The 20,542-nt window shown below is 41.1% G+C and overlaps 1 protein-coding gene across 5 annotated transcripts in view; it reads right to left on the bottom strand.

The window, feature by feature from the left end:
- IQGAP2 (IQ motif containing GTPase activating protein 2) overlaps positions 1–20,542 on the bottom strand; it is a 283,284-nt gene that overhangs the window by 17,103 nt on the left and 245,639 nt on the right. For all 5 annotated transcript variants that reach the window (XM_034656385.1, XM_019806525.2, XM_002925818.4 and 2 more), the window contains 8 exons: positions 16,631–16,794; positions 14,248–14,472; positions 12,753–12,893; positions 12,317–12,401; positions 11,645–11,877; positions 8,990–9,122; positions 5,864–5,966; positions 5,075–5,216 (listed from right to left, as the gene is read on the bottom strand). In XM_034656385.1, the coding sequence (XP_034512276.1) occupies positions 5,075–5,216; positions 5,864–5,966; positions 8,990–9,122; positions 11,645–11,877; positions 12,317–12,401; positions 12,753–12,893; positions 14,248–14,472; positions 16,631–16,794 (1,226 nt within the window). The remainder of the gene's footprint in view (positions 1–5,074; positions 5,217–5,863; positions 5,967–8,989; positions 9,123–11,644; positions 11,878–12,316; positions 12,402–12,752; positions 12,894–14,247; positions 14,473–16,630; positions 16,795–20,542) is intronic.

Here is a 20,542-nt window from a genome sequence, read left to right as displayed (position 1 = left end):
GCCTTTGTGTCCCTCCCATCGATCAGTCAGTCTTTCTCTCTGGCCTGGAAAGATGCCCCAGCATCGGTTACGAAGTAACTGCTCTGCTATCATTCTCATTATTTATTCTAAGATTCCTAAGAGTACAAAGAGCGTGGCCTTGCCCTCAGTGAGTTGTAAAATCTTGGGATCAAGAGGGTAGGCCCTGGAAGAGTTAAGATCATCTGAGTGTGAATCTCTTCTCCTCTTACTAGCCATATCAGCTAGGAAAGAGTTTTTGTCTGTTCTGTACCTCTAAGTAAAATACAGGTAATCACCTCTACCTATTATTGTTGCTGAGAGTATAACATGACAAATTTCTTATATATATATATATATATAAATTTCATATAAATATTATATATACATGCAGTATATAATACACACATATATTATTATCTGTAGATCTGTATAAGATGGTCCCTGTCACGTGGTAAGCACTACATAGGTGTTGGCCATCATCTTCATCTAATTACGAAGAATTATAAAGCTGGCATGGTATTAAGTTCACAAGCATAAGGATTAACAATGTCTCCAGGTCTCCTATGGCAGATGCTCCTATAGGGATGTGTTACTCATCACTGTAAGGCTAGTTATTTTGTAATTAGTCGTAAAGGGATATTTCTGAAAGTTAAAAACACAACCTGTTTAAGGAGAGAGCAGAATAGCTTTTTTTTGTTTTTTGGGTTTTTTTTGATAGAGAAAAGCCGGGTATCTTCATGTCCCAAATGCTCTGCATTCCATGACCGGCCATTTCACGCTAGCTTCTGAAAGGTGTTGTCTGATTTTAGTTAAATCTGGTTCTGTAATGAAGATCTCCGAGAATTATATATTATGTTTGAGTTAGGACTTTGGTTTATTAGCTTCGAAAAAAGATATCCTCTTAAGAGTTTTTGAATTGATATTTAACATTATCTATTAATGGAATATCCATGATAATGGGCATATGAATTTAAAGCATGTCAGTGACTAGCTACTTGCTTCCCATAATTTTAGACTTAAATTTCCTCACCTGAAAGATACAGACATGGACTAGAAGGTCTCTGAGCTTGCTATCACTGACACATTTTATAATTATCTATTATTAGCATGATTTTCAAATATATACATAAAGTATAATGTCTTTGAAAGTAAGGTTTGCCTAATATAATGGAACTAATTCTATGGAATATTTTGGACAATACCCAAATTCCACTTTCGTGAAGACTACTTGGTCAATCTTTTTTCAGTTGGTCATCTCACACAGACCACTGACTGGGCTGCTTTGTGAAGGGCTCTGCCTATAGCAGGATCTCAAAGTATGCCCAGAGGAAGGCTATCCAGACCCCAGAGGTCTAGGAAAGCAGTGAATTACCAAGAATTATTAAAACACTAGCCCAAAAGCCTTTCTGTAGAAATGAAAAAGTTGATCCTACAATTCACACTGAATTGCGAGGAATCCCAAGTAACCAAACGAGTCCCGAAAAAGAACAAGTTGGAGAACTTACCAATTTTGAAGCTTATTACAAAGCTACAGTGATCAATGCAATGTGGGACTAGTATAAGGACTGACATATAGATGGATGGAATAGAATTAATAAGAGTCCAGAAAGGCATACATGTGTGGTCAACTGGCTTTTGACAAGGTTACCTAGACCATCCACTTGGGAAAAACAGTGTCTTTAAGAAATGGTGGTAAGACAAATGAACAGCCACATGCAAAAGAAAGGAATCTGGACTACTGCCTACACCAAACACAAAAATTAGCTCACAAGGGATCAGATACCTAAATATAAAAGCAAAAGCTATAAAACTCTTAGAAGAAAACATAGGAGTAAATCTTTATGACCTTGGATTGGGCAATGATTTCTTATATATGACACCAAAAGCACAAGTAACAGCAAAAAAATAGATTAACTGTCCTCTGTCAAGTTAAAAAACTTTTGTGCATGGAAGGATATTACCAAGAGAATAAAGAGACAACCCACAGAAGGGGTCAAAATATATGCGAATCATAAATCTGGTAGGGGTCTACTATCCAGAATATAGAAGGAACTCTTAGAACTCTGCAACAGAAAGACAAACAATCCAATTAAAAACCAGGCAAAAGACTTGAACAGGGGCGCCTGGGTGGCACAGCGGTTAAGCGTCTGCCTTTGGCTCGGCGTGATCCCACATCAGGCTCCTCTGCTATGAGTCTGCTTCTTCCTCTCCCACTCCCCCTGCTTGTGTTCCCTCTCTCGCTGGCAGTCTCTATCTCTGTCGAATAAATAAATAAAATCTTTAAAAAAAAAAAAAGACTTGAATAAACATTTCTACAAAGAGGGTATACAAATGGCTGACAAGGACACGGAAAGACAATGTTATTAATCATCAGCAAAATGCCAATCGAAACCATAATGAGATACTAGTCCATACACACTAGAAATGGCTATAACAACAACACAAAACAGAAACTAAGTGTTGGTGAAGATGTGGAAAAACTGGAACTCTTATACTGTAGCAGTGGGAATATAAAATGGTAAAGCCACTCTGAAAAAAGTTTGGCAGTCCCTCAGAAAGCTAAACTTACATTACCTTAAGACCCAGCAATTCCACTCCTCGGTTTACACCCAAAAGAACTGTAAAGAGGTGTTCAAATAAAAACTCGTTCATAGTGGTACTATTCACAATCGTCAGAAGATGCAAACAACCCAAATGTCCATGATAAAGGTGGTATCCATGCAATGGAATATTATTCAGCCAAAAACACTGTGTGGAGTCAAAGTCAGACGCAAAAGGCTACATAGTGTATGATTTCATTTATATGAAATACCCAGATAGGCAAGTTTACAGAGACAGAAAGCACCGGGGAGCAGGGCCTGGGGAGCAGGGCCTGGAAAGATGTCCGGGGGGTAGTGGAGAGTGACTGCTTAATGGGTGTGAGGTTTACTTTTGGGGTGATGAAATTGTTCTGGGACTAGAAAGTAGTGATGGTTGTGCAACATTCTGAATGTACTAAATGCCCCTGAATTGTATACTTTTGAAGGTTAAAATGATACATTTTATGTTCCTTGTATTTTACCACAACAAGAAAAAATGAGTGGCTCTACTTAGTATGGTGGTTAAAGGAGGAGACAGCATTTGTTCCCAGCAGAGTGGGGAGCTGCAACAGACCCCACAAGGGCTGAGGCAGGTAGGACAATAGACCAGGTTTCTCCAGCTAAGACATACGGCTGCCCAACAAGCCTGAACTCTATGGTGTTGCTTTTTAAAATGAATTTCAAAAGTTCGCAGACCCAAGGAGACTCATTCAGAAATAAGTGTAAATATATATAAATACAGGATTGAGATTATTTGATATTTTAGACTACCACAATGTGATTTCCATTCATTAATGCACATATTTGAGGTGACTGCCTTTAGAAAATGATGTTCAAATAAGAGCCAAAACCAATCATGAGCAAATTTCTTCCCATTACTTCTAAGGACAAAGCGTATGAGATCATGGGATGCTTGGTCTCATTTAATTTGTGTGGCAGAACCATACAATCTGCGTTTCCAGGTACCTTTATAATTGGCACTTTCTCCGAGGAACCCAGAGAACAGACCCCTCTTGTCTCTGGTGCCCTGCCCTGTGTCTCTGCAAATTCAACCTGACTTGCTGCTCAGTAGTCTAAGGAGCTGCCTTCACCTCTTCCGAGGGCAGGCTGTGTAAGAGTCCTGCGGCTTGGCCTCTGTCCTGCTCCCCGCCAGCAGACTTCAGCGACCGTAAATGGCCTGCTGACGGCTGTATCCCCAGCATCATGCCGGGGCCATGGACACAGAGCTGGGACTGAAGATTTGCTACATGAATAGGTGAAGCCGTGGATAATCAGCGCAAACTCATGAAGCCGAATAGAAGCGGCACAGGCTGCAACACGGGACACTGATCACGTGTTTTTTTTTTTTTCACCCTTTTAATGGATGATGATGAGTATCTGGAAAAAAATTAACTGGACATGAGCGCTGTTTGAATGCCGTCAGTGGCAGAAAGTTTAGCTCTGGGGGCGCCTGGGTGGCACAGCGGTTAAGCGTCTGCCTTCGGCTCAGGGCGTGATCCCGGTGTTGTGGGATCGAGCCCCACATCAGGCTCTTCCGCTATGAGCTTGCTTCTTCCTCTCCCACTCCCCCTGCTCGTGTTCCCTCTCTCGCTGGCTGTCCTCTATCTCTGTCAAATAAATAAATAAAATCTTTAAAAAAAAAAAAAAAAAAGAAAGTTTAGCTCTGGTTACAAATGAAAACCACCTCAGAACTCAGGACACGTAACTCAGAAGTAATGTGTGAAGTATCTTTTAAGTACGTAATTATTCCACTGTGGCCCCACTTCCCACTTCCATTCTCCACCTCAGTCCAATACTCAACTGATTTAATATGCATCCATTTGTTTATATAAGTTCTTATAAACCGCACTGTTTGGTGAGCATCTGTTTTGGTTTATGGTGTTTTGATTTATGGTGATGGGTCTCATGGTTTCTTATTGCGTGTGTAAAGGACTGGTGTGGACCATCCAGAGGCTTGGATGGAAACAATACAGCGTGAATGCTTCACTGTAAATCCACAGGGGCAGGAACCGGGGTGTTAAGTCAAAGCTGGTACACATATCCGGGCTTAGTGTAATAGGAAAGAAGGTTAGTAAAGCAAACGACAGTGTTAGGTCTTACCATGGCGTGCTTTGTATCTCCACACTGGACACCAGACATTAAATATGGTTTAAAGTATTTCCTCATTAACATTTTCTACTCTGTAAAAGTTATTTGCCTTCAGTTACCTAAGGACTTTTAGAGGCAGAATTAATCACTTTGTTTCTTAAAAGAAAGGAATCAAATTGCTACATGGAAAACTGAAAAACAAGATAGGCTTTATAAACAATTATAATGTTTAGTTCCCTCTTAAATGATAGTCTGTTATCATTTGGTCAGATGTTTGATGAATAAACAACATATTTCAGTATTTAGATATACTAAAGTGAATTATTTGGGGATCCAGCCTATTTAAATTTGCATGTTTTAAGATGCATCATCAGAGACACCATGTGTCCGTTATGCCCCAAACTTACTTTATCATGAGGCTTTGGCCGTCTATAGCTTCACCGTCCCCTAGGTCGTACTTGCTCGTCAAATAAAGGGAAATCTCAATCTTTGAGAGTTGATTTAGTGTATTTGCCCTGTTAGGGTCATTGGGGTCAACTGCTCCTTCCCCTGCAGAAATAAAACATTGTTATTCTTACCATACACTCATTGTGTTGGCATTAGCAATGCAAGATAAAAGTTCTATGGGAAAAACAGGCTCTGTTGTACAGGAGATAATGGTCTTCATAACTAAAACAAAACACATTCTAATATATTGCAAGAGGCTTTTAAAATTTCTCTTTTTTTTTAATCTCTACCTGTAACATCAGGGCTTGAACCAACAACTCCAAGATCAAGAGCCCCATGTTCCACCAACTGAGCGGGCCAGTAGCCCCTCAGAAAATCTTTGATTTAAACTTTAAAATAACATGGGGGCATAGCTACTCAAAACATGAAAATATTACTAAAAGAGAGAACTTAATAAAAGAAATCCTTATAAGATACAGCAAAGACTTTGTAATCTGGCTCTTTAATGATTTCTTTTCTTTATGATATAGGTTGACTAATCCCTTTTGATGCATTAGAGTTTACTTTCAAGAGTATCTAATTGCTTTGTGACCTAGGACACTATGAATTACAGAACTCTTAATGTAGGAAGGGGCTACAGTAGTTATCTTCTTAAGTAAGGTTAAGTATTAAGATTTTTTGGATCTAGACTAGGAAAACTGAACAACTCAACACAAACCACAGAGTAAGTAGAAGGCAGAAGCTCTTACCAAGAAAAGACTCCACACTAGGTACCTCTCCCAGCGATTCCAGTAGTTCATTCAGCAAGTCCTGCTTGTCAGGTGCGATTGCATCCTGGTGCTCCAAGAGGAGCTTTGTAGAGACAGCAATAAACACACACACACACACAATTAAAAGTAAATTCGTAAGCGCTACCATTTTTACATCAAGTTCCCTTTCTAATTTTCCAAGATAATTTTCTTCTAATACGGTTTGATTCTTATCTTTATTTTTTTTTTGAAAGTAAGCTTTATGCCCAGTGTGGGGCTTGAACTCACGACCCTGAGGATCAAGAGTCCTGTGCTCTAAAGACTGAGCCAGCCAGACACCCCTATTGTTTGAATCTTAATTACAAGTTTGACATTTATTAAAATTAGAGACCACAGAGAGACACAGTTTTTAATATTATCTTACAGGTAAGTGCCTACTTTACAAGAAGAAATTGGAGCTTTGTGAAAGGTGTCCACAAACCCTCTTTCAGCATGATCTTGTGACATACGCCTCGGAGCAGCCTTCTACCACTTAACCCCTGTGCTCCAGTCCACCTTGACAGAAAAGGTCAAAGTGGGGGAGGAGAGAGCCAACAATGAGGCAGAAATCTCTTGGCTAACACTGGTAATAAACTGGAAGCCCATTTCCAAATCTCTTCAGGGAAAAATTATGCAGTAATCAAACACTATGGTTATAGAAAAAATCACCACTATTAGCTATTTTAATCTGCGTGGCATTGAAGATCTTGCAAGGGCAGGGATCACAGAAACACCCATGTGGTTCCTTGGCCTGAGACCCAAATGTACCAGGTGTTGCTTCTGGTATGCAATTCCTAAAAGGATCCATAGTGAGTAAAGAAAGGCATTACAGAAGTAATAACGGTGGTAAAAGGACATAGTGACATCTGGAATGGTAGTAAGTATATTTTTGGAGGAAGGTAAATTAGTGACAGAACAAAAGAAGAGATAAATTTATGTTCTTGTTCTCCGAAGAGACAGGAGAGCTGATTTGGCTGCTGTCTCTGGGGAGTGATGTTTTAGGGAGCTAGCTTCGACTCTTTATTCTGGTAATTACAGAACATAAGAATTTCTTGAAAATGTCTCTTTAAAGAGCTTATTTTGAGGGTCTACATGTTCCTTAGAGGACAAGGGGCAAGGAGGGGGCCACAGGCTGGGCGGGTTGAGCTGATGCCAGGCTTCTGAGTACATGTGGACACCTCCTTGTTTGAGACAGACCGTAAACACAATAGTCTTTCTCTGCAATTACAATCCTCCCACGTTATACATCTGCTTCCAACCTAACACATGAAGAAAATCCAAACTGGTCACAAGCTAGATTTCCCAGGAAAACAGAAGCCTCTGTTTTCAATTTTTGTTAACAAAAAGAACAGACGATTCCTCCTTAAAGAGTAACAGTCTAAATTAATACAGTAACATTTTTTTCTCTGCTATCCTTGGGAAAGAATGTCTCATTCTAAAAGAGAACTCCCTACCACTTTTTCTGCATAAAGATACTGCCCTCAACAAATGTGTGGCCAGCATGCAGACATTTTTTTGAGATGGATAACCTACCATAAAAATAGACAAGAGAGTCGTTGCTCAAATACGATCGAGTCCACTTGCTCATCAGAAAATTAGTTTTGCAAATGTTGCATTGCTGGACATGTTTTATGATTTTGAGTGTTTATATAGAGAGAAAAGAAGTATAACCTCTTCACTTAACCAACCAACTCACTCCTTTGGCTGGCCGTTCAGACCTGCCTTTGTTTAAGGTCACTCAAAATACTCACAGAGAGCTTGTTGCAAATGTGAGGGAGTTTCCCTGTTCCAACCCTGAAAGAGGGAAATCAAAAGTAGATCCAATCTTTCTTCCAAACCTGTATTCAAGCTTTAGTTTGTTGGAAGAGCTTAATAATATGGACTGAAATTTTAGCAGCCAATTTTGTCACCTGTTAGTGTATTTGCTTTGCTGGGGGCAGGACAGGACCTTTCGGAGGTGTGTGTTTGTTATGCTTTCCTCCTAGTTGTGTGTAATCCAAACTGGGTATATTCTTGAGGGCTTTTAGACCCCCCGTGTGTATCTGCAGAACCTGGGTTCTTGTTAGAGTGTAAGTTCTGATTTGGGAGGTCTGGAGTGCGTTTCTAACATGTCCCTAAGACCTTGCTTGGAGGAACAAGGTGGTAAGCTATTTTCAAAAAGGTGATCTTTTAGGAACCAGGTTTTTCAGGAAATATGTTCCAACTGGTCTTAAAAAAAACAAAACAAAACAAAAAAAACCCCCAAAAAGACCCCCCCAAAAATTCTCAACACTTAGTCTCTCTTTTTACTTTCAATGACTGAGGAGCCATCTAAGGCTTTCCCATGCTGAGCTAAGTGCCCTGACCCCAACAGACGCTTAATATCCCTTTCATGGCTGATGATGATGTTTGCACGCCATCTGGATGGAGACATTATGACATACCACAGACTATGAAACTGCCTTTGAGACACGGGGTTTTCCAGAACAATAGAATTGATTCTTTACAGACAGCTAATGTTGGGTGGGGTGTCCTCTCTTTCCTAACCTGGAACAGCCTATTTTCCCTCTCTGTATGTCCAACATTAGAAGGGAGAGAATATTCTCATTATCCCAGAATTTTACTGGAAAAGCTGGGAAGATTCTAGAAAGGGGAGGAGAAATAGTGTGGGGGTTCAGGCAGTGTAGCCCTGGTAGGTGGAGGAAAGAGCAGGGCCTACCCCTGCTCAGGACTTAAACTTCACATTCANGGGAGAGGAAGAAGCAGGCTCATAGCGGAGGAGCCTGATGTGGGGCTTGATCCCATAACGCCGGGATCACGCCCTGAGCTGAAGGCAGACGCTTAACCGCTGTGCCACCCAGGCGCCCCTTGGGAGGAGTTTTATTATGCACTAGAGGGAATAATCGCACCATGTAAAAAGTAAACGTGACTTGTATGGGAAAAGGAATCTTATTCATGTGTAAGTCAGGGCATAAATAATCAAAGGTTTCTTAGGATTCTGAGTATGAATATTATTAGTGCATGCTTACAGGAAGCCCCATAGGGACGAAGCATTTTCAAGAAAATGGCATCTGAAAGACGCTAAGACCCTTTCTCAACCCCACTTACTGAATGTGTGTTGATGATTTCTTCAATTGAAATGTAAATGACCGGTTTGCTGACTGTCACCACATCTGTGTATTTATCCATATTAAACTTTTCTTCTGGCTCAGGGACATTACAGGCTTCTTTGAAATATTTCCTAACAAAGAAAACAAATTCTTAAGACAGAGTTCAAATTTCTGAGGTAAATAGCTTTGTCAAAACACTGAGGAAATCATGAATTATGATTATAGCTTTGTTCTCCATCCCAAACTTTGTGTGTGTGTGTGTGTGTGTGTGTGTGTTGGGAAGGGGAGACTTGTTACAGCATCTTCCAGACTGGCTCCTAACTAGGGGAGCTGAGTCCATGTTTCCGGATGTTGGACCCAGCTCCTCGCGCAGGCATGGAGACAGCAACATAGCCTCGGGTTCTGTTAGTGACTCAGTGTAGTCAAATTATGGGCAGGTTATTCAAAAAATGTTATTTTGAAAACAGGGTCCCTGAAATTTAGACAAAAGTGTCAAGACTGATAGTCTTTGATCTAAGAATCAAGTCTTTCTAGAGAAAATAATCTGGAAAGCAATTTATCAAATGTGCTACTTTATTTTTTAAAAGATTTTATTTATTTATTTGAGAGAGAGAGAGCAGGAGCAGGGAGAGGGAGAAGCAGACTCCCCGCTGAGCAGGGAGCCTGATATGGGGCTCAATCCCAGGACCACGGGATGATGACCTGAGCCGAAGGCAGACACTTAACGTACTGAGCCACCCAGGCATCCAGATGTGCTCCTTTAAATGGCACAAGCTCCTGGGCCTAAGAACCCTTCAGAGCTTCTGCTGCCAACATGACCAAAATTCAAGTTAAGCCTACTCTACTCCTAGCTGATCTCAACAACAGTTGCTGGCTGACGGAAAGACTGTTAAGGCTAGACACACGAATACAATCTCCCATTCCCCCAGTAATCAGATTCTAAAATGTCTTTAAATAATAGCAAATTGAGACAGGGAGATCAAGAAAGCCAGGGGCGCTGATCATATTTTAGAAGTGATCCTTTTGCATAGGTAGAGAGGTATTTCATTCTATAATGTGCTAAGTTTTCTTTCTTTCTTTCTTTCTTTCTTTCTTTCTTTCTTTTAAAAGAGAGTGCAAGTGGGGAGGAGCAGAGGGAGGAGGAGAGTGAATCTAATTTTTTTTAAAGATTTATTTATTTATTTGAGAGAGAGAGAGGGAGTGTGTGCACCCTGGGTGGGGGGTGGGGTGAGCACAGAGAGAGAATCTCCCTGAGATCATGACCTGAGCCAAAATCAAGAGTCAGACGCTTAACTGACTGAGCCACCCACATGCCCCTGCAGTAAATGTTCATGTGCCTGAAATTATCCTTGGTGTATCTCCTAAGGGTACCCAAGGCTCATAAACCAAAAGGCCTCTACCTTCCCAGCCCAAGGCTGAAGAGGTTAAACGGCAGGCAGCGTGTTGGCGTGGAAGAGGAGCATGTTTCCATGTGACAGTTGGTCTTCCTACACTTTTTCGACACTTGGGCTTCCTAAAGTTTTAATAGGCTGCTGAGGAACACATAGGATAAATACAAGTGTGAGAGGAAAAAATAGGAATTTAAGAGGAAGTGGGGGGGGACTTTGGTTTTGTTTCTTTTTGAAGAAGAGCTGGAACCACAGATGTTTGATAAGAATAATCTGAGAAAAAAGGAAGTAAAGGGAAGCTGTGGTAGCAGATAAGGATTTGCAAGAAATAGTACATTTTTCACCAGTGAGAAGAACTAAAATTAGCAGCTCGAGATATCAAAACTTCCCGTAGTAGGAGGATTTGGAGGGAATTTTCTCACAAGAGGCCACAATTCTAAACAGAAAGTACTGATCGTGAATATCTTTGTGAGCAGATAAATCACTCTTCCAGAGGAAAACAGAGGAATGGAAATCAATTTTCCAAGGGAGGAGTTACAGAGGCTGCATTTCTGTCTTCTTTCTATGACCTACCAATTGAATGGCAACAAGAGAAAAAACAAACGCCAAGTTGAACATGCTTCCTCGGAGAGCTTCAGGGTCAGAGTATCTTCCTACCAGACTCACGCCTTTCATGTTCCCATGGAAAGATCAGTGATAGAATCTGGAAATGCCTATCAAGGCAACGGACGTACATCTTACACGGGTAAGAGAGGTTAAAGAATAGAACGTACTCATATACAATGCTCAGTAAACATAAAAGCTGGATTTCCCTAGCCTTTTGAAAACCAAATACTCAGTGTCCTACTATTGTCTGATGCAGAGAAGCAAATTCTTTCTCACTGGACACATTCTTAAAGAAAATAGAACCAAACGCCCTCTTCTTAAGTTCAGTGAAGAAGAAATCAGCTCTTCTGACTTTTATTCTAAGTCCAATAAGCCCAGAGCACCCAAGGAAGAATACAGATTTCATTGTGTCCACGGGAAAAATCAAACATCTGGGGGTGACTCGGGGTAGCAGGGGCACTGGGGGCAGAGGTGGGACGGGGAGCCCCAGCAGAAGTGACCCAGGCTGTTCTTTCCCCACCGTGTCAGCGAGAAGAAGAAATGCACGCCATCACCTGAGGTTCCCGTCCCTCACCCCCAACTTCACTTCTGAGTACAGGACACGCATGACTCTTGCTCATCACCTTGCAAGTTTCTTCAAAAGTAGTGACCCCTCTCACCTGAACTCTTGATAGGTCTCTGCTAAGTAATCGTTCATAGACGAGAGGTGCTCGTTCTCTCCTTCGAACATCTTGTTGGAGGCGGCATGCTGAAGAACCTTGGCCACCGATCCCAAGTTTCTCCTTTGGTCGGGATTTATCTGACCTCCGGCTGTCATGTCGATGATGTCAAAGCCGTCAGGAGCTACGATAGCTGGGTTCATGTATCGGTAGTACAGGAGGTTTCCCACAATCTGCAGGAATGCAGGGAAAAGACCGTTTTTAAGAGAAACAACTCGAGAGTTCCAGATTGTTAGAGACTGAAGTAAATATTCATTGCCGTTTCCCAAGAAAGATCATTTTCTGATCTGAATCCTAAAAAGGAGTTCTGTGAAGGTGTGAAAATAGCCACGTATTACCAATACAGTTAACCAAATTATTTTTGGGGAAAAATAGCATAATTCGAGCATATTGCCTCCAAATGCTCTAATATAAAGAATCTCAATAATGTGTAAGATCTCTGAAGTAATTTCAGCATCATCAATAACCTTGACAGTCATTCAAAACAGAAGACCTGTGGCTTTTTATAAACAGTCATATGGAGGGAAAAAAATCTCACAAAATGTCCTGCTGTCATTATTTTGGTTCACGCCCCCAAGAGCAGCTCTGGTGAGATGACCCTTGAAAATCTACCTTTAACAGCTCATCTTCTGTGGCATCAGGAAATTTCTCATGGATCGAATTCTTCAGTACTTTGGCTATATACCTCAATCCATAACTACATGTAAAACAGATGACAAAAGAAAAGAATGGGAAAAGGCTAAGTGAGAAAGAAACACAAAGCAGTCGTTCTACTCAACTACAGTGGAGCAGTTTTCTTAAAAATTAAACATAAAATGAGATGGTAACAATCACAGGACCTGCACTGATGACAGTCACTGAGCACTGTTTCTAGTGTGGCCTCTTTGGAGAACAGTTACGAATTTAAAATGCAAACGTAGGCAAGCTTTTAAAATAGTCTTAAAACAGTAGCAGGGAAAACGCCTGTGTTGACTGCCAGGATTTATTTAACATAGTGTTGCAAGAACTTTCAGGGAAGAGCGTTCAAGTCGCTACATGTACAACTTACGGCAGGAGATCAAGGGAAGAAATGATAGAATTCAGGACTTTGTCGGTGACCCTTCTCAGATTCTCAATGGAAGCTTCCAGTTTATTTTTCACTTCTGGGTATGTTAGAGCTTGTTCTGTGGTCACATCATAAGGCAGCTTGCTGAAAACACAACAAGGGCTTTCAATTAATTGGGGGCTTAGGGACAAGCATTTGTGTCCTTGCCAAGCTGTTTCCACAACCAAACTTTGTACAGTGAAGTGGACGTCACCCAGTGATCTCAGGGACAGAATGTTTGCTAACTGAGGGGAGGCCCAATGTGCCCGGACAGTCCCTCTGCCACCAGTGGATGAGGGGGACTCCAGGCTCTCTCTTGGGGCTCTCCTGGGAAAATAACAGGCGACTCAAGTGATATAGACCCAGCTAACTTTCTCTCTCTCTCTCTCTCTCTCTCTCTCTTTTTAAGTAGATTCCCCCAGCATGGAGCCCAACATGGGGTTTGAACTCACAACCCTTAGATCAAGATCTGAGCTCAAAACCTGAGCTGAGATCAAGAGTTGGATGCTTAACCCACTGAGCCATCCAGGCACCCCTTTTTTTTTTTTAAATTACAAAAAAGCAGTACATTCATTATAGAAAAAATTGCATATAAACAAACAAGAATACAATATCAACCCAGAGACAACCATCTTTCATATCTTGGTGCATAACTTTCTAGGTCCTACTCTATACATATGTGTATGTGGGCCTAACACACACGGGTATAACAGAGTTGATACATATACATATTTCGTACAGATCCTACATGTATGTGTGTATGTACATATACACACATATCTGTATTTTTATAGAAAATGGTTTATTGTACCCAACTGCAACTGAAAACTATACCACAAACATTTTTTCCATGCCAATAAAAATATTTCTATACCATTACTCCAAACAGTTACTAAGTCTACTATGTGTTATACAAACATTTATTTAACAAATTCCTCAAAGCTAAATATTTTGACTTTCCCCAACTTTTTGCTGTTACAAACAGTGCTGTGAGAACCATCCACGTAATTCTCTGTATCTTAACGATTGCACAAGGCATCCTTTTGCAGAAGATAAAAAGCTGAGATTGCTTAGATCTACACTCTACCTCCCAGAATAAGCCCATCCTCTCTGGCTTATTAATGCTTACACAGGAAACTCACTCACTTGGTAACTGTTAAAAGTATGTATCACCAGGTGAAGAGAAAGCCTGTACTATTTCTAGGTCTAGGTTTGGAAACACACAGAGAATAATCAAGGGAGAGAATTACAGAAGTTGTGGCTTTGGGGATCAACTGGTTGAAAAGACAGTGCCATACTGAGATGCGCAAGGGTCCAAGAATGCGGCCTGCGTGGGCACGTTACAGGGAGGGAACATCTTCAGCGGAAAACTGCCTCTGGACGGTAAATTTTGGTCTTTTAAGAGAATTTAAGAGTATATATAATAACCATGTAAAAATGATCATAAAACATCTGGTACCTGGCTTCTCCAGTCTGTGTTTCTAGCTGGTTCACCCACGCCTTGTACACCTCCACGGGGCTCGTGTTGATGATCAGGGCCTTGTCATCCAGGATCTCTTTCACCACTGGAGCCAGGAGCTGGCGCAGCGTGTTCTGTCCTCGGGCGCCTCTGTTGAAGCTCACAACCATCTTGATGACCGTGGGGTTCCCGGTCACTATGTCCTGTACCTGATCTACCTTCGATCTAGAAAAAGCCCAGACCAAAACAAATGGGTTGCCTCTACGGACAGAGTTTTAAACAGCCAGCGTTCTCTGGCAGGCAAGGACTTCATGGGGCTCTACCTCCTCCACGACAATCGAAGGCGGCATGGTTTAAAAGCAAGCCATCCTTTGTAAGGTGTGTGTTCATTACGCGAGGGACTCAAGCATGTAAAAATAAGTGCTAGGCTTTAATTCCGATCTAGAAGGCAGGAAGGAACCGAAAGTGGACGGACACTATGAAGAATCCAGGGGGTCACTGTGCAAGTACTGTGTCCCATCCAGTTACCAAATTTCAAAAAACTTTCTCGATTCAATGAACAAACTCCACTTCTTCAAATCGGACTCAAATTCACCGCAGGGAAGCTTCTCGTGGAGACAGCCTCACATGGTGGAGAGAGCCCTTCTAGACTGCTGCGTGCCAACTCTTGTGAGCTTCCCTGATCCACCTTCCTTTCACCTCCATGCAGCCTCTCACCCTTCCACGTGACCACGTGCTCCCTCTGCACCCCCTTTTCCCTTCAGGGCCTCAGAGTGCTGTATTCCAGTCCTCATTTTACCCAGTCGTCCCCTCGGTTTCCTTTGCTGGGTCCTTTCCCCACATTTTAACTTGCTCTCACATCTTTACACATGCTCTACCCTCAGACCTCACGCATACATGCCATTCAGTGACTGTCTCCTTGGAACTTGTCCTCTGAGCTCAGCATCTAACCCACCTCTCTTTCCTGGAAGTTGGTCTTGGATTTCCAATTTGCTGCTGGACTTTTCCCCCGTCACGTTCTACACCTGTAGCTCATACGTACTGTGCTAAAAATCCAAACTGCATCTTTTTTCCTTCTGACTCCCCCATTTCTCTGACCTGTGCAGCTGCTGTTTATTCTATTCATATGCAGGAGCAGATCAATCCTCTAAACACCCAATCGATGGCCATGTCGATATGCTGCTTGAAGACCTTGCAGGGCTTCCAAGGAAGTGCACAGTGCCTTAGCACTTGGGCCTGGACTCCCTAGCTCCCATGATCCGGCCCAACCCATCTTTCTAGCTCCATCTCCTGTTCGTGACTAGTTAAATCACATTTTGGCTAGAAAGATCCTATGGTCTTTCGCAGACTTTGGCCCATGCTCTTTCTGTCGACATTGTGCCTTATTTCCCTTTTCCGTTTCTTCTTATAAAAAACTGTAGATATTCTTCAAGGATTTGGATCAACTATTTCCTCTCCCATAAAATCTTTACTGACTGACTTAACTGGAACTTCTCTCCCTCCCCCCTTTCTCATTTATTATCTTTTGGGTGGAATCGACACACATTACATTAGTTTCAGGTGTACAACTTAGCGATTTGACAAGTTTATACATTATTCTATGTTCCCCACGAATATAGTTGTGTCTGTCCCGTTACATTGTTACGTCGCTATTACAATATCATTTGTAACTGGAACTTTTCTTTCCATCCCTCTGGTGTTACACTGTGTGCGTCGTTCATTAGGACTCATTTATTCCAGTGCATACATTCCTATTTCTCATATATCCTCTTTCTCAGGCTGGCTTACAGATACGCTCAGGGCAGAGGTTCCCAGCTCACATGCTTCTGAGATCCTAAGGAACCAGTATAGCTCAAGTTATAAGAAGCTAGGAAGGCAATTGAGGCCCATCTCGTTGGCCAAGGGCATTTTTCCTGTATTTTTTTGGCTCCTTTAATATAGGTGTCTGTACTTTTTTTTTTTTTTTTACATTAACTGAATCAGAAAATAAATTAGCAAAATCAGTTTAAGTTTCAGTAAGAGAAGTAAAAGAAGACTTATTGGCAGAGACAGTTAACCCCATCTGTTTACAGCTTTACTACTCACAGAATTTTAATTAAGTTAAATTTTTTCCACTAACTTTCAAAAAAACTTTTGATTTTCAAGTTGCTGTTTACTTGCAAAATCAGAAGCTAATTTAGCTCTAAAAAAGCTATTAATGGTGGGAGAAATGTGCACCAGGAAATACCTAAAGTGTTGTAGAGATTTCTTAAGCAATTTGATATACTTGAATATGTATGAATAACTTTTAAGAATAATTTTAATTTTTTTTAGTAAGTCAGAGATAGCTGCCACTAAAATGATCTATTCATTGATATTTTTACATATATATTTATATACATACTTTATTTCTTCCTCCAGAGCAGTCTTAAAAAGCTTGAGGAGTAGATATTCTTCTCGCTGATTGGAAGCATAATTGTATAGTGTGAAAATAACAGTATCCATAAATTTAGTTGACTTATTCTGTGGCATCTGGAAAATCAGCTTGGCCAGGTACAAAGGGTTGGTCTAAAAGATAAGAAAGAAGATGGACAGAGTCCCCCCCAAAACTGTATGTTAATATATTATTAAACCAAAGAGGAGTACCCGATTCCCTTTATTTTTTTATTTTATTTTATTTTATTTTTTAAGATTTTATTTATTTATTTGACAGAGAGAGACAGTCAGCGAGAGAGGGAACACAAGCAGGGGGAGTGGGAGAGGAAGAAGGGCTCCCAGCGGAGGAGCCCGATGGGGGGCTCGATCCAAGAATGCTGGGATCATGCCCTGAGCTGAAGGCAGATGCTTAACAACTGCGCCACCCAGGTGTCCCCGATTCCCTTTAATATGTATAAAGCATATAGTGGAGTGTCTGACACATACTAAGACTTTAAAAGGTGTCGGCTAATATTAATACTATAGGAAGTTATATTATAAAGCTACAATAGGATTTAAGCCTTATATACTGTATATTTAATGAAACATATTATGTACATTATGCACTGTTAACCATTTCAAGCTACATTAATATTTATTGTAGAGACACAGAGGAGAGAGCGGTTGGCCAATAGAATCCGGTATTTGAAGAGACTGGCAGTAATGAACCAAGAGCCCAGCTACGTAGATTATTCTAGAAGGACTGATGAATGAACAGAAGGAAATATACCCCATATTCTGAGACAAGAAAGAAAAAAGAAAAGGATACGTTTACCTGTGGAGACAGTGGGATGGCTAGGATGTTTTACAAGGAGAGAGAAGGTAGGAGTGACGTAGGGAGGCTGAAAAGAGGGGTGAAGGTCAAGACAGTTGATGGATGAAATGGCAGAAGAAAGTGACAAGAAAAAAAAAGATGACTTAAAACTCAAGATTAAAAAAAAAAATTGACGTGGATTCCTGAGGGCTCTTCTGAGGATGGGGTTCCTGAGACGCAGCGGCAGCCTTCACGTATTACGGGATTTCTCCAGTAGCCACCCTAACCAGATGAGGTTAGAGGAGAACAACTACTATATAGGTTATAGAGGAAAATATTTACATAGAGAAATTAAATATCCCTAATTCTTCATCTTCCTTCTGATGAGAAAATGTTCCACACATGGGAACTCGTCTTCTTTTAATACACTCAAGCAGTTTGGCTGGAAAGTTTCTAAGGAAAACCCGAATTCTCGTTTACTTTACTGCTTAGGTGTACTTTCAAGCTCATCATGATCGGCTGAAAGTTTATGAAGCAGTAGCTGAGGACAACGTTTTCTTCACAGTTCTGCAGGGATTCTTCTCCCACACTAAGCATATGGATTAGGCGAAAGGAAACTCACTCTAAAGCTGAGGCGAGCCTACTCCTCGTGCCTCCCAGACGACCTGAGCACCTTCCAGGGAGGCTGAGGCGGAAGAGGCAAACGCAAAGGAAAACTTATCCTAGCCGACCTGTGCTTTGGCTCAGACTTCTTGCCAAGGCATCATTCAAAGGCCAAAGGAATCCAGACCATTTGCTTTTCTGTAGTTTCCTCAGTGATCTCAGGCTCATGGCTCCAAGAAATGCAAAGAAAAATACATGATTTCAAGAGACATCTCACTGGGTACAGCTGAGTGGTCGAACTCTGGCGCTCGCAGTTTGGGGCTGTTTGGGGAATAAGACTTGGTGGACTTATTCTCAACATGTTCCTGTGCTTTTCACCCTTTCCATTCATGGGTCTCCACTTAGAGAACAAGGTAAAAAATACAAGTCTTAGGCCAATGACCACAGTTTCACTTTCCTTATGACGCAAATTCTTTCAAAATCTAACTCTAGAAACTAAATCCTAAAGAAACCTCATACGTTGGGAGGTTCATGGATATCAAAACAAATGCCTAAGATTAAAATTCCAACTGGTGGATGACTACTATTCTAATTTAGGTCGATAAAAACCCTACCCTAACCAGGGGGAGCCCCCTTTCTTTCTGGAAAGTTTGCTGGGGTTAATTAAGCAATGGATTCTGCGAACAATACTGTTTTAACATTTTCCTTCTATGCTGCCACACTGTGGCCATCTGTGGCACTACACCTGCTTTCCAGTCTATTATTCCAGACAGAGAATTCTCCTCTGTATCTAACCTAACTTCTTTCATGGGGCAAACCACGCTCATTCATGGTTTGGGTAACGTGTTCTCTGTATACCTAATGCCAGTGTGGTCCCCAAGGAAGGATTCAGGGCCCTTCAGGCCTTGAGGGCGTAGCCACCAACAGCAGCAGCATCTCCACACAAAGGGACACCTGACTCATGGAAGAACTGCTGACCCACCTTTTTGGGGAAAGTTTTCCTGCCCAAGGGAAGGCTTTGTTTATCACTAACACTTGCTTACTCACTTTTCTTTGGAACTACGTGGATGTGCTGGTAGGGCAGATAAGGTGAATCAGTGATTAACCAAAACAGTAACTGGTCCACCACAGTCCAACCGTAAGCAGTTCAACTTATTCTCACCTGCACCCTGGAAGCAGTGGAAAGTGACTGTTCATTGACATCGTAGTAATGCCATGAAAACAATGAAATCAAAAAGATGCCCTCTTGCCCTAATCCAAACTCTCTGGTTCTTTTCTCAAAAGAAGGGCAGGCTGGTTCAGGTAAAGATCCATTTTGCACATACTTTAATTTTTTCATGGTGGACAGCATCTGCTTATATTATGAATAGGTTTATGCTGTCTCTGTGGATAGCTGTAATATAACACAGTCTCAGAAGCAGGGGCTCCGAAGTCAAACTGCCTGGGTTCCAATACCCCTGTTTTACCATTTACTGGCTGCATCTCAGTTTTCCTGTCTATAGTATGGGAATAACAATAATTACTATTTTCTCAGGATTGTAGAAAGAATTAAATGAGACGATGTACGTAAAGCATCCAGAATAGCACTTTGTACTCAGCAGGGGCTCAAACATGTCAGCGACTACAGCTTTACACTGGGAAAAGATCCACTGTAGACCACCAAGGAATACAGTATTGATCCAAAGCTTGTAGTGAAAGCAATTGTTCTCACCTGTAAAAGATAAAACAGCTGCTGATATGTTTCTAGTGTTTTTCTCCTCTCCTTACTCAAACTTTTAATTCCCTGGTTGTCAGTGTTATTCAGTATTTGCATTTCTCCACCTTTTTTCTTATTCAGCTTCGTTCTGTGTGAAATTACATCCTGGAAAAAAATTTATGAAATGATTACGTTTTATTCTGCTGTTTTTTACCTCCTCCCTTCACACACACCTTGAAACACATGTGTTGGAAAGATTAATTTTCCACATTTCCCTTAGGAAGAAACAAAAGACAGAGGATGTTAAATTAAGGAAACTCAGCTTGTAGATGAATTTGGCTTTTGTAATATTTGTTCTCCAAGCTGTACTTAGCTGTTCTTAAGATGTAATTTAGGCAACAATATATTTCAATTGGGAAAGAATGGTCTTGTCAACAAATGATTCTGGAATAACTGGATATCCGCATTTACAAGAAAGAAGTCAGACCCCTACGTCACACCATAAACAAAAATTAACTCAAAAGGGATCAAAGAACTAAGTGTAGTTAGCGCCTATAAAACTTTTGTAAGAAAACCTAGGCATACATCTTTGTCCCTTTGGATTAGGCAATGGTTTCTTACATATGACACCCAAAGCACTAGTGACAAAAGAAAAAATAAATTGGACTTCATAAAAAGTAAGACCTTTGTAAGTCAAAGAACACTACTAATGAAATAAAAAGACAACCCACAGAAGGGGAGAAAACACCTGCAGATTATACATCAACTGAGGGATTTAAAGAACTCTT

Source organism: Ailuropoda melanoleuca, chromosome 3 (assembly GCF_002007445.2).
Source record: "Ailuropoda melanoleuca isolate Jingjing chromosome 3, ASM200744v2, whole genome shotgun sequence".
Taxonomy (NCBI): domain Eukaryota; kingdom Metazoa; phylum Chordata; class Mammalia; order Carnivora; family Ursidae; genus Ailuropoda; species Ailuropoda melanoleuca.
The sequence above is the reverse complement of the archived record's forward strand: the minus strand, read 5'-3'. Positions and strand labels throughout refer to the sequence as shown.